General features: G+C 48.4%; 1 protein-coding gene across 1 annotated transcript in view; it reads left to right on the top strand.

The window, feature by feature from the left end:
* The window catches only part of plxna4 (plexin A4), a 22,634-nt gene extending 8,275 nt beyond the window's left edge, over nt 1–14,359 (top strand). Inside the window, exons 4-6 of the mRNA XM_060038012.1 lie at nt 5,926–6,138; nt 9,545–9,695; nt 10,072–14,359. Of these exons, the coding sequence (XP_059893995.1) occupies nt 5,926–6,138; nt 9,545–9,695; nt 10,072–10,167 (460 nt within the window). The 3' untranslated portion in view covers nt 10,168–14,359. The remainder of the gene's footprint in view (nt 1–5,925; nt 6,139–9,544; nt 9,696–10,071) is intronic.
* The last annotated feature ends 413 nt before the right edge of the window (nt 14,360–14,772 follow it).

Raw genomic sequence — 14,772 nt, 5'->3', positions numbered from 1 at the left:
TTCTTTGTGTGTATGTGTGTGTGTGTGTGTGTGTGTGTGCGCATGTGTGTGTGTCTGGTGTGCACGTGTGTTTCTGAGCGTGGATAAATTGCTTCTCTGTGTTTCATTTCCTTGTTGTCTGTGTTTGTGTGTGCGTGCGTGTGCTGGCTTGTGATCTTAGTGTTAATACTATTTTCTCTAATTCAAAGTGTTTCCATCGATGCATCGTGGCAGCTATGCACATCCTGAGTGTTTTCTCTCAAAGCCCAGTGGGTTAGGGTTAGTCAGTGGGTTAGGGTTAGTCAGTGGGTTAGGGTTAGTCAGTGGGTTAGGGTTAGTCAGTGGGTTAGGGTTAGTCAGTGGGTTAGGGTTAGTCAGTGGGTTAGGGTTAGTCAGTGGGTTAGGGTTAGTCAGTGGGCGCCCACTGCATTTCACTTAATGGAATACGCCCTCACCAGAAGCTTGTGAGGAACCCCCCATTCATCAAAACACACACACACACACACACGTACACACACACACACACACACACACACACACACACACACACACACACACACACACACACACACACACACACACACACACACAAACGCTGTTTCATCCATAATCCTAATTGTCTCTAAAGAATACCATCTTGGCATTAACAGTCCTTTATTTCCTACAGAGGTAAATAACGTTAATGATAATCACACTGCTTCGGTATTAGGGTCCCCTATCTCGTTTAAACAGACCGAGCCTGTCACCTCATGCAAACGCACACACCCCCAAACCCACGCGCACACGCATACACGCAGAAACACACTACACAGCATTACCTTCAGACAAGCACAAAAAGGCATTTCCCATGCATCTAATAGCCTTTATTTATGATCTTGTGCGTCCCCAGTGGTCCAAGGACCTGCATTAATGAGATATCTGAGGAAAGCAGTATTCTGCTGACCGTATTAAGATTCACAGGATTATGTGAATATATATATTCACAGTTGACCCTGTGTGGTACTTCTTTGGTTTTGGTTTGATTTGAAGGATCTGACTTCACTGAAGACAGAACTGAAACCGAGCCTGATCATTTTTCTGTGTTTCACGGTTTAAAACACTTCAGGTTTGCACCCCATTTGTTTGGATCATAAGAACTTCAGAAGGATAATGGGCATAGCAGTAAGGACCCAATCAGATTCCAGCACGGACGCCTAAAGCGGTTCTGGAGGAGCCCATCGGCGCTACAGGCCATGCTGGTTGCCAGGTGACAGGTGGCTCAAGCAAAGCTCTCCTCAGCACCAAACCCAATCAAAACCACTTCCCCCCTAATCGCTCGGTAAACTTAAATTATATTGCCACGGGAAAAAAATGCAAAAAAATAGGGTGTGTGTTAAAAATAGAGGAGTTATCGTTTAATCACGAGGTGCATCTGGTACCACAGGCTGGCACGTTTAAACTGTCGCCAATAGCAACCACTCCCGCGCCCTTCATCTGCCCTCCACAACGTCAAGATGCTGCGGCCTGTCCCCCTGCCACTGTGTGTGTGTGTGTGTGTGTGTGTGTGTGTGTGTGTGTGTGTGTGTGTGTGTGTGTGTGTGTGTGTGTGTGTGTGTGTGTGTGTATGTGTGTGAGCAGCTCCAGATGGTATCGTCTGGATTAGCGGAGCCGTGTATCAGCCCTTTCCTCCAATCATCTTCCTCGTTTGGTCTGTTTGGTGTGTGTGTGTGTGTGTGTGTGTGTGTGTGTGCCTGTGTTTGGTGTTTGTGTGTGCCTGTGTTTGGTGTGTGTGCCTGTGTTTGGTGTGTGTGTGTGCCTGTGTGTGTGACTATGTGTGTGCCTTTGTTTGCTGTGTGTGTCACTATTTCGGTGTGTTTGGTGTGTGTGAATGTGTTTGTATGTGTGACCCTTTAAATGTGTTAGTGTGTGTGTTTGTTTAGTGTTTGTTATTATGCGTGTATGTTTGGTCTGTGATGGTTGAATGTGTATTTGGTGTGTGTTACAATTGTGTGGATGTTTGGTGTGTGTATGATGTCCGTGGGAGTGTATGTTAGTGTGTCTTCCGTGTGTGACTGTCTGCTTGTGTGTGACCATGTCTGCTTGTTTGGTGTGTGTGACTACGTGTGTGTTTGTCTTGGCCCAAAGGGCAGAATTTTAATTATTAGTCTCTTGAGCAAGCAATGATTCTTGCTCTCAACCACACACACAAGCCATAGACACACACACCAAACACTGTGTCTTTCCATTCGCTCATGCACTGCTCTTTATCTTCTGTGATTGGAGCAAGGCACCTGTTTGCTCCAATCACAAAGACGGATCACATCTTCACTCGCAGAACGCGATCATATCTGCCTTTTGTTGAAGGTTGCCAAGTCAAGGCTGTGTGGAGATGATTCTGCCATGAAGTACACAGACCAGAGAAATACTCATGATACAAATCCTTATCCACCAACCTATGGTGGAGTGGAGGCACATTACAGAGGAGATCAGAGATCAGAGAAAAGGCTTGGAAACCAGGTTGTGTTTGGACCACAGTTGTACCCCCTTCTGGTTTAAAGGTTTGATAGGATTGGTTTGAAATTCACAAGGATTAGGTTTAAAATGATTAGGGTTATATTCACTAGGATTGAGTTTAAGATTCACTAGGATAAACTTTTAAGATTCAAGTGGATTAGGTTAAAGAATCGCTAGGATTAGGTTTAAATTTAAGATTCACTAGGATTTGGTTTATTGATGTTCCTAAAATCATACACTAAAAAACTAATTAAAACTACAAAAAAATCTTAAATGTAAAAAAATTAAGATTCTAATGAATTTATAACCTTATTCAACTTTGTTACACATATACATCCAAGCGGTCAGCGATGTGTCCACTCTTGTCCCATCACTGGTGGACCATAGTGCTGCTAACAGCGCCTGAGTCCCTGTGGACGGCTGCCCTTCATCACAGCAGCCAATGATATTAAAGATAATCCCCCATCATCTCCATGCTCCTTCGGCCCACCCAGCGTGACCCTGGCCCCCTCGACACCCCCACCCACAGGAGCTTCATAATGGGCTCCCACCCCCACCCTGACACAAACACCAGCCAGGGACGGGTGTGTTCTGCTGTACTCCACACACCACTGACCCCACCGCCAGCCTGCCCCCCCCCGCCCGCACCACCTCAACACCACCACCATCACCACCACCACCGCCACCATCACCACCACCGCCACCATCACCACCACCCACCACCATCACCACCACCTCAACACCACCACCACCACCACCACCATCACCACCACCGCCACCATCACCACCATCACCACCACCACCACCACCACCTCCTCCACCACCACCATCACCACCACCACCACCTCAACACCTTCAATCCACCTCCACCACCCCCACCACTCCTACTCCCCCACCACTTCCACCTCTAGCACCACCAACACCACCACCTCCTCCACCACTTTGATCCTCTTCCACTTAATCCCACTAGATTATTTACTAGATTAACATTTTGGAGAATTCTGGAGAAGTCAGATGCCCCCCCCTCTCCTCCCCCATGTCCCAGATCAGTCCCTCTGAGTGTGTGTTGGACCGGCTCTGGTGGACCATAGTGCTGCTAACAGCGTCTGAGTCCCTGTGGACGCCACCGCCACCATCTGAGTGTGTGATCCAGACCCTCTGGGTTAGGGTTAGGGTTATGTCCCAGATCCAGACCCTCTGAGTGTGTGTTGGACCGGCTCTCCAGGGGGAGGGGGAGGACTTAGTGCTCAAATTGTTTATTTACTGTAAATTTTTATATCTGTTTTGGTTTATTTGTTGTTTTTTTATCTTCGCTGATCCCTGGCTGGACACACACCCATAAACAAACCGACGCACACACAGGCACACAAACAGAAACACACACACAGACACACACACACACACATACTGGTTCAAAGAACTCTCCCCAAGGGTAGAGATAGAGGAATCAAACACTCAACCCTCCCTTAAATCCAGCTGAGCCCCTTTTACTGTGTGTGTGCACACACACCAACACACACACAAATACACACACAGAAACGGACACACATACACACACACGCACACTGACACACATATACACGCACACACAAACACACACTCACACGCACACACACTGTCACATATCCTCCCCCACACCCCATTCAGCCCCCTCTCACAAACCCGGCTGGAGGATGAACAGACGTGTATGTTTTTATTATTCTGGACAGGCACAGAATTGGGCCCACTTGCTCAAACAAGCCAATATGAATGGTGTCCCGGGGAGGACCCCTCTGCACAGCAGGGGGGTCTGCTTCCTAACAGATAAAGCCCTTATTGAATTGCGGACACTCAGATCAAACAGAGAGCAGTGTTGCCGGTAACAACGGCAGCAGCCCGTGCGCTGGTCCGTCAGTTCAAAAAAGAAAAAGGGTTTATCCTCTCATGTGCCCGCCTGAACATCGAGCACCGAGCAGAAAACACAGAGCACCAAACACGAGAACCAAACGTCAAACACCACCATACACCGAGCACCAAACACCAAACACGAGAACCAAACACAGAGCACCAAACACCGAGCACCAAACACCAAACACCACCGAGCACCAAACACCAAACACCACCGAGCACCAAACACCAAACACGAACACCAAACACGAGAACCAAACACAGAGCACCAAACACCAAACACGAGAACCAAACACAGAGCACCAAACACCACCGAGCAACAAACACCAAACACGAGAACCAAACACCAAACACGAGAACCAAACACCGAGCACCAAACACCAAACACCAAACACGAGAACCAAACACCGAGCACCAAACACCAAACACGAGAACCAAACACAGAGCACCAAACACCAAACACGAGAACCAAACACAGAGCACCAAACACCACCGAGCAACAAACACCAAACACGAGAACCAAACACCAAACACGAGAACCAAACACAGAGCACCAAACACCAAACACCACCGAGCAACAAACACCAAACACGAGAACCAAACACCAAACACGAGAACCAAACACCGAGCACCAAACACCAAACACCACCGAGCAACAAACACCAAACACGAGAACCAAACACCAAACACCACCAAACACCACCAAGCACCAAACACCAAACACCAAACACCGAACACCAAACACGAGAACCAAACACAGAGCACCAAACACCAAACACCAAGCACCGAACACCAAACACCACCGAGCACCAAACACCAAACACCAAACACCACCGAGCACCAAACACCAAACACGAGAACCAAACACCGAGCACCAAACATCGAACACCAAACACCGAGCACCAAACACCGAGCACCAAACACCGAGCACCAAACACCGAGCACCAAACACCGAGCACCAAACACCAAACACCAAACACCACCGAGCACCAAACACCAAACACCACCAAACACCAAACACCAAACACCACCAAACACCAAACACCGAGCACCAAACACCGAGCACCGAACACCACTGAGCATCGAGCACCGAGCACCAACAACACTTAGTTGTTTATTTATGAGCTGTCTCGGAGGCCCCTGCATGGGGCTGCCGTTCGGAATTAAAATTCAAATGAAAACATCGGACGCACATCACAATGTTAATGTCGGACCCCGCTCAGCGTGACTACTGCCGCCACACGTCTCGGGATGGTCCGTCAGCGAGGACGTCTAAGGACCCGTGTCTTTAAGCAACAAACACAGTTCAGAGGATCTCGTTGTGTCCGTTCTGAGGAGTCCTTCCCGTATCGTCGCTGATGTGTGAGGCGATAAAGTTCTGATGAAAATAAAACAGCAATCCTTCCAAGCGTTCGATGTGCCTCCTGGCCCCCCCCCTCGGCACCGTGGTTAGCGGTGAAGGGGTGAGTCGACGCCGTAGTGTGGCTGGGCGACTGACCTCGCTGACGGCTGAAGCAGTGACCTCACACCCTCCTAACCCCTCCTCTCTCCCCCTCCCCTCCCCAGCCTACCTCTGCGTTTCTGGGTCAACGTGATCAAGAACCCCCAGTTTGTGTTTGACATCCACAAGAGCAGCATCACCGACGCCTGTCTGTCCGTCGTGGCCCAGACCTTCATGGACTCCTGCTCCACCTCAGAGCACCGGCTGGGCAAGGACTCGCCCTCCAACAAGCTGCTCTACGCCAAGGACATCCCCAGCTACAAGAGCTGGGTGGAGAGGTGAGGCACGGCCCGCCTGCACGGCACCGCGTGTGTGTGTGTACACAGACATTAGTGTAGGTTGAATCAACAGTATGTGTGCCTGTGTGCGATTGCCTGTGATGTGAAATTTCGAAAATATGTTCACTTTGTTAGTGTGTGTGTGTGTGTGTTCGCGTGGGTCTGTGTGTGTGTGCGTACATACTATAAATGAGTGTGCACGTGGGCCTGGGTGGGTGTCTCAAGAGGGTAGGTGAGAGAGTTTATCTGTGATTATTTTCCCCAAAGGACATTTTAATGACATTTATTGGGGCTCCGCAGGACAGGGGCGCGGTCTGGGAGGGCGGAGTTAATAAATGATAGGGCACTGTGTAAAGTAGGGAAGTGTTCATGTGTAGGCCTAGCTCCCGGCCTAGCCCCCGGCCACGTGTAGGCCTAGCCCCCGGCCTAGCCCCCGGCCACGTGTAGGCCTAGCCCCCGGCCACGTGTAGGCCTAGCCCCCGGCCTGGCCCCCGGCCACGTGTAGGCCTAGCCCCCGGCCTTGCCCCCGGCCACGTGTAGGCCTAGCCCCCGGCCTAGCCCCCGGCCACGTGTAGGCCTAGCCCCCGGCCACGTGTAGGCCTAGCCCCCGGCCACGTGTAGGCCTAGCCCCCGGCCAAGTGTAGGCCTAGCCCCCGGCCACGTGTAGGCCTAGCCCCCGGCCTAGCCCCCGGCCAAGTGTAGGCCTAGCCCCCGGCCTAGCCCCCGGCCACGTGTAGGCCTAGCCCCCGGCCACGTGTAGGCCTAGCCCCCGGCCACGTGTAGGCCTAGCCCCTAGCCTAGCTCGCGGTCGGGTGTAGGCCTAGCCCCAGTCTAACATCCACCTCTCAGATGAGCAGCTACAGGCTCAACAATATATTCATTAGAAACCGTGTGTGTGTGTGTGCGTATGTGTGTGTTTGTGCGTGCGTGGGTGCGTGTGTGTGCGTGCGTGCGTGCTTGTGTGTGTCTCTCTGGACCTCATAATTTCCAGAGCTACAGTCGGGCAGCACAGTGATGGACTAAGAGCTACTCAGCCCCACTCTGAGGTTCAGTCTGAGGCTCAGCAGTGACTCACCCCCATCAAGCCGATGTGAACAGCCTGGCAGCGGGGGTCCTGCTGCTGTTGTGTGGGGCAGACATCAGGGCGGCTTATTGCTTTATGCCCTTCATACTCTGCACTCTAGGCCCGGTGCTTCAGGTCAGGCCTTCGGAGGCTGGGCTCCCCCGAGAGAGTTTCTAGGGGTAACTGGAATTGTAAGGGGTATCTCAACATATGATATATAATACATCAAGAATAAATACATTTGAATGGCATATACAGATTTGAAAGTGAATACCCCCATCTAATTCTCCAATGGTCTAGTCCTCAAACTACAAATGTATGTATCCGAAATGCCGCAAGAAAGCCGGGAGATTTCCCACTTTGCATTTGTCTTGCTAGCATGATGCTAGCCTTATTCCCTGGATACTGTTGGTGCTGTTTATTAGTGTTCATATTAGTTAATTAGTACGGCCTGGGTAGTGGTCGTGTGCCAGCTGGCATTACTGAGACGGAGACGGACGGAGAGTGGCAGCCGTGGAAGATTGACAGGCTGATGAATGGCTGACACACACACACACACAGGGACACACACAGGGACACACACAGGGACACACACAATCACACAGGGCTGCAGGCAGAGCTTCCTCCTCGTATGTTTTGCTGACAGATATCCAACGACTCAAGCTCTTTTTACCCGTTTTTTGGCAGCGTAGACCGTCACTTCAGGGTCTCCTTGGCAACCGGCGTAGTCGGGTTTAAGATAACTTTTAACGACCCCAGCTGAAAGGATCCGTCCGGCCTCATCCCCATCGACCCCGCCACTGATACGGCTCTCACTTCTCTGTCCAAAGACTTTGCACTTCCCAGTTCCAGAAATGAGAGAGAGAGGCAGAGAGACAGGGACGGAGACAGGTAGACAGATGACACTGCGTCTCTGCGATGGTGAACAGAACGGTAAACACAAGCCGTAGAAGGGGGAGCTGTCGGCCGATCCAATACGCAACTTCAGCTGGAAGTAGACTGTGAACACCCCCGTTTTATCACGGCACATTTCACTAGGGCCTCGGAAAAACGTGTACATTTTGTCCCTCTGCCAAAATGCAGCGCTATCAGATGTACACTTTGGGGTTGCTTTCATAGAGCTGTGGACTCGAACGCATTGTCGGGCTATGAACTAGTGGAAATGCTGACTGGTACAATAACAAGTGGCAGGTTTCTCTGGCTCCCCACGATGCATATTCAGCAGGTTCACGACCAACGACGATTAGGTGATCTGATATTTGATGTTTGATGCGTGATATTACAGTCGGGTAGATGCGTATAAATCTTCATGCTGAGCTCTGGGTTGAAGCGATTTATTGGGATGAATGCAAGCCTGCAATGTTTATGTTATATTGACATTGGAAATGAATTTGATCTGGGAATTGATAAGCACCAGGCGATTGGCTGATTCATCAGAAATTCCATTTCCAGGGTTGTTTGTTCAGTGGAACCATACTATGGATGGATGACTTGAGAATGCATTCACCAGAGTTTGAAACAGTTTTCCTTTAAAGGTACGCTTACACAGGGGTTGGACTGGTTTCTACTTTAATGAAGCTACGCAAAATGCTCTGGAGGGACTGGGATGGTGCGCTGTGTCTGCAAAAATGAGTGCAATATCTTTCTGTCATTTACCATGGGATGAATATTTTAAGAGGATGTTACCCAAGGCAATTTTGACAACTGTCTTTAGATATTATGATTATTTTCCCCCAGTTGCTGGAATGTTCTAAATTCTATATTGTTAAGACTTATAAAATATATTTATTTGCAGACCTTGAAATGAAAAAAAAAAGTGTCCCATGCCAAACTCAGGGGCTCACGACTAGCGAGATTTTTTGGCATGTTAGCTGCTTTCGACTTCGAGCGTTCGAGTGCTTTGGGAGGAGTTTAACGTGACATTCCAAACCTTCATCTTGGTGCCTTTTTACAATTGTAATAAGAATTTAAACTGTAAGAAGTCTCAAAAGATATCCCAAACTATCTATCCTGATAGGCCTATGGACCCAAATTCTTGGATTTTGACAAATGGTGCGAGGGTACTGGCATTTTAAGCGACATCCTGAATTATTGAGACCTTTTGTCTAAATAGTACCAAACCTTCTGCTCACTTAGGATACTCTGAGGTCACAGAAAGTTTGACCAATCAGGGGCTGAGCCTGAGGGGCTTTGATTCCTAGAATATCGTTTAACCCTGGAATCCTAATAACTGGTTGACCACTAAACATCACAAACCCTTGCATGAGATGTTCTTTATCACTCCTTCCCCTTTGATGCTAACCCTCTGCGGCCTTTCTCCTTTCCTCCTCTTTCCTCCTTCAGATACTACTCAGACATCGGAAAAATGCCTGCAATCAGCGACCAGGACATGAACGCCTACCTGGCGGAACAGTCCCGGATGCACATGAGCGAGTTCAACACCATGAGCTCCCTCAGCGAGATCTACTCCTACGTGGGAAAATACGCAGAGGAGGTACGATGCTATCCCAGACCGTCCTGTGTCTGCCTGTGGGCATCCTTGAGCAAGAAGCCCCTAGCCCCTTCCTGCTCCTTTAAATGACCACGATCCCCACGGGGGATTTCACCATCGTAGGCACAGAGTTAGACAATAGCTGCTGCACTTGGCGCATTGTGAGTACAGAAGACGGAGGTGCTACATTGCTGTGGTTTGTGGCTCGGGGCAGCTCACACTCAATGGCCTTCAGCAGAAATGTATATAGACTAACTGCTCATTGTGTTTTGCCTCGCGTGTTCACCAAGAATTGGTGGTATGTTTCTCCACTTGCTGACCTGTGTTTGTGTATGTGTGTGCGTGCTTGTTTGTGTGTGTCTGTGTGTGTGTCCCCCAGATCGTGTGTGCTCTGGAACAGGACGACGGCGCCCGGAAACAGAGGCTGGCCTACAAGCTGGAGCAGGTGGTGGCCTGCATGAGTATAGAGAGCTGAGGACTACATTTCCCAGGGCGCACTGGGAAGAGACTAGACCCCGTCCGAAAACCGAGCCGTGCCTGAGTGAAGACCTACCCTCATATATCCTTATCTTCATCATGTTGACTTCCTCCTCTCCTCTGCTTCTTCCTCCCGTCTTCAAGACGAAGACGTCCTCCTTGGCCGACGACCCTTTATTCTTCCACTTCCTCTTCTTCTTCATGCTCTCGTCTCTCTCGCAGAAGCAGAAGGCCGTCCGTTGTTTTAGTTTTTCCTCATCCGCTCTGCTTCATAGACTAGTCGACCTATCGGTGGTGGGGGACCCCCCCGGCCCCCGCTCTCCCCGGTGGTGGGGGGGGGGGGGGCCCTCGACTCCGCCCCCCGCAGGTTGGAGCTCCGAGGGGAGTGGAAGAGGGGGGGTTGTGGGACTGGGGGCGGGAGGGGGTGGCTGGGCTGCTTTACACGCTGGCCATATTGGCACACTTTATTTTTGAAACCTGTCATAGGTTGGAGAAAAAAAGAAAAGAAAAAAAAAACATTTTACGTTGCCTTTCAAAAAGTGACACAAAGTCTTTGAGGAGCGGCCGAAGACGTCGACGGCTGTTGTCAGCTTTTTTTGTCAAGAACTTTCTTTTTTAATTTTTAAGGAATAGAGTAGTTATGTCTAGAGTCCAGCTTACTGTAGTGCTATACACAATATATGGAATCAAAAGAAATATGTCAAAGATTAAGGACTAGCGAGTGAAACGCGAAACTAAAAGAGCGGAGGGTTTCTGAGTTTACACTGTATCTACGATTAAAGCATACATATCTGCTAGAGTTTTCAAGAGTACAAAAAGAGGCGAAGGCTGGCGTTCTTTTGCGATGTAGCTGGAACTGTATTTAAGTCAACGAACTGACGGGGTAGTAGAGAGAAAAGGTCTCAACGCTGCCCTTTATTAAGATAGTGACAAAAACCTAGAAACTTTATAAGACCAGAGTCTCCTCATCCCCTGTCTCCGCCTTTACGATATTAGCACACTGTTTCCACCCTCCTTTACATTGGATGACCCCCGCCCCAGTCCGGTCTCTGGTATCACGGCTAGCTGTGAAGGGAGCCTTTGTCCGGTGAACAGAACCAGAGGGTCCGAGGCGGTACCGAGGTGGAACCTCTGAGAGAAGCACACAAAAACCAACTCTGGACCGTAGCGCCGGGCGCTGGTCCGATTAAACCGAGAGCCTCTTCCTACTCGCGTCGTCCAAACTGCGACGGCGTATCAAAGCACACGAGAAGAAAAAACACACAAACACACGCGTAAACACACAGAGCAGCTGCCCAACACCCTGACATTCTGTCGACGTCTACTTTGCCTGTGGAAGAGGGAGGGAGGGAGGCGTCACTGGGAAAGCTAACACGAGAATACGAAAAAAAGACTGTTGGCACGACTGTGGAACTTGAATTGACAGGTTCTACCTGAGCGTAGCCGCTGGAGTGCTGCCTGTAAGGGGTTCTGCTTGGGGGGGAAAGCACGTATTTTACACAATGCTGTTGTGAAATGACTTGTGGGGAGATAGCGAACAAGATGGACTTTGTTGGTCAGCCAAAACCAAAGGAGCTTGATATTTTCTTTTTTTTTCTTTATTTTTAAATGGTCAAAAAATGTGTGTGTTGTCAAGTTCCACGAAGGAAAATTATGAATAAAGACTTTGTGGAAGACAGCTTACTACCCCAACGATGAAAAAAGAAAATTTCTGACCAGAAGTTGAAAAAAAAGAGCAAAAACCTGTGTGATCATTCTGACCTCAGTGTGCTGAGAGCAGAGGCCTTTCAATGAGTCTCTGTCTCCCCCTTCCATCCAAGGTCTCTCTCTCTCTCTCTCTCTCTCTCTCTCTCTCTCTCTCTCTCTCTCTCTCTCTCTCTCTCTCTCTCTCTCTCTCTCTCTCTCTCTCTCTTCAGCACACCGTCCACCCTCCTGTCCAGCTCCCACCTCTTCCAGTTCCATGTTTTTAGTTTTGCACAAGCGTCGGAGAGTGACTAGGTGGCGTCAGCGGCAGCACTAGCCCCGCCCGCCCAGACTCTAGCCCCGCCCGCCCAGACTCTAGCCCCGCCCACCCAGACTCTAGCCCCGCCCGCCCAGACTCCGCCTGTGTACCGTTCAGAGGCTCTCTGTCTGTGTTAGTGTAGTGGTCCTCCAGTGGCAGGGGGGCCGCCTATCTCCAAGCCTTAAACAGAAAAAACAACAACAACAACACTGAGTTCCAGAACGGGGAGTGAGCGAGTCGTGGACGACAAACTTTATAAAGTAGAAGATTTAGATCCATAAAATAATAAAAACCCAGACCTGTTGGATGTGAACCCCCCCACCCCCCTCCCACCACCCCCCCCTCCTGGACGGGAGAGAGCGATAGAGGGACGACCAGGCCTCCCTCCTTTCTTTACTGACCTCTGACCTTTCTTTTGCCTTGACACCGTGCCCCATGTGGTGATGTGAATGTGTGAAGACCAGCCCTCGGTCGTCCCTGGGTCCTTTATTGGCTTTTTAAGCGCATGTAAACATAAACGATTTAAGAATCTTTAAAAAAAATAAAAATACGAAAACTGAGAGAAAAAAAAACGGGAAAAAAAACTGAAAAAGAGAAAATTAAGCCTTGCAATGATGATGTGGATGTGTTCTTTTCTCTTTCTTTTGCTTGGAAGAATCAAGATGGAAAACGAGTCGATTGTTTATGTTATAAAAACTATAACTTTCCGTTTAAGGTGGAACCTTTATCTAGTTCGCCCCCCCACCCCCCCCAACCCCCCCTGTCCCCCTACCACTTCAACAACAGATGTGTTGGATGCTAAATAACTGAAGTGATAATCTGAAGAAGAAGAAAAAGACGGATATTATATACCCTTGCATGTTGACCTATTTGGATGTTATGAAATGGAACTGCCTTGCTATCAAAGCTATTTATCTACTTCTACTGGGGACTTTGAAATGGCTCACAAGCAGATGGTTCCTTGTCGGATAATCATGGGTTGATCAGAGAAAATTGCAACACGCTTACCGTTCATCCATACTGCATGTCTGTCTTGTGATGTTTGATGATTATTTTCTCGTTTGGTGTGTATTCATGTTTAGTTTCGATAGACTGAATTTACCCCTCAGAGTCTTGCTCTACCTTTGCTGCTACCCCGTCTACACAAAAGTGTTGTCCTCTGAATTTAAACATTTACGTTTTTTTAAATGTCCGCCCCCCCAATGTGTTTAAGGCAAAATGTTCGCTGTACAGTTGTATAGATGTTTGTTGATCCTTTCACTCACTTTCACCCATCATTTTACTCCATAACAGAACAGTATAGTGTGGCCAGAACATTGTTGGCAAGTACCAAAAAGAATGGAGGTGCAGGGAGGAGATGCGCGTTGTGCGTAAACCCCGCCGGCTGTAGATCATCTCCCACACGCTTCGTAAATAAGAACCATTACAGCGTTAATGTCAAACGTTTGATTCTGTTTGAATGTGTTGGTTTTCTGTCACCACGCTGGTCTGTTTCTAAGCCATTGTGCTGAACAGATGTGCTCAGTGTGACCATGAGGAGCAGCACTCCGGGTTTTTCTCGAAACATTTTATCGATTCAGCTCTCGAGAAAAACAAATAACTAATCAATATGAGCATTGCCCCGTTGGAACAAACGTTGTCAAAACACTTTATTACCAAGAGCTCTCAGCTCACGGGAGAGTTCAGGCACATTGCAGGCCCTCTAAATTAACGTCTTAAACGAAAGTCTTTGGCCAGCATCGTGAATCTACCCCTGCACACTTTTACTCTCTGAGCTCCATGTTTACCATGGCAACCCCCCTTCCCCAATCCCCCCCCCATGACCCCAACCCCACCAACCTGCGCGACTTAAAGGTCTTGCCGCATCGTGATGCTAAGGGCGTCGATAAAGCTTCCACCTTCAAACGTTTCTGGAAGGAACTGCAAAGCGTCCTCCTATAGGGTCAGTGTTACAGCAGGTGTTGCAGAGACATACTAGAAGAATACTTTTGCTAGACCATATCCGAGAGTTAAAAAAGAGTATGTTATGGAGAGACGAAGTCCAAACGCAGGGGGTAAAGGCAAGCTTCTCTAACTTTGTTATAATTAATTGTATACCTGTGTATGTAAATATAATGCATTCCTATTTTGCAGTCAAGAACAAAATACTATTTGTAATATAGAATAAACTTTATTATGAAACCAAGGACCTTTATGAATGCGTGTGTGGGTTTGTTCACAGGTTGGATACTGATGGTTGGGTATTTGTATTTCAAGCTTTTTATTTCCAGAGGAGAGAAATAACAACAAAACAAAGGAGAAAAAGCTTTTTTTGTGTTGAAGGCATTACTTTATGCTATACGGTAATTTTATTGCCATAACAGTAGGTTACGATGCAAATTGATTCATATCTGTAGATGAACCGAGTGATCTTTGCATTTTCCAACACACTGGTAAATCTAGACCTGATCTGTGTTTATATCTATTGATTCCCCAAGTCTACTGTGTAGTTCCCATTGTTTACATTCAGATGAAGATACCAATAGCTCTATTCCTTCAGTGCATTGAAGGCTACTTTTTTGTGATTTATTCTGTTTAAAAAATCATATGTTCTGGTCATCA

Source organism: Gadus macrocephalus, chromosome 19, assembly GCF_031168955.1.
Source record: "Gadus macrocephalus chromosome 19, ASM3116895v1".
Lineage (NCBI taxonomy): Eukaryota > Metazoa > Chordata > Actinopteri > Gadiformes > Gadidae > Gadus > Gadus macrocephalus.
This window is presented reverse-complemented; position numbering and strand designations above follow the sequence as displayed.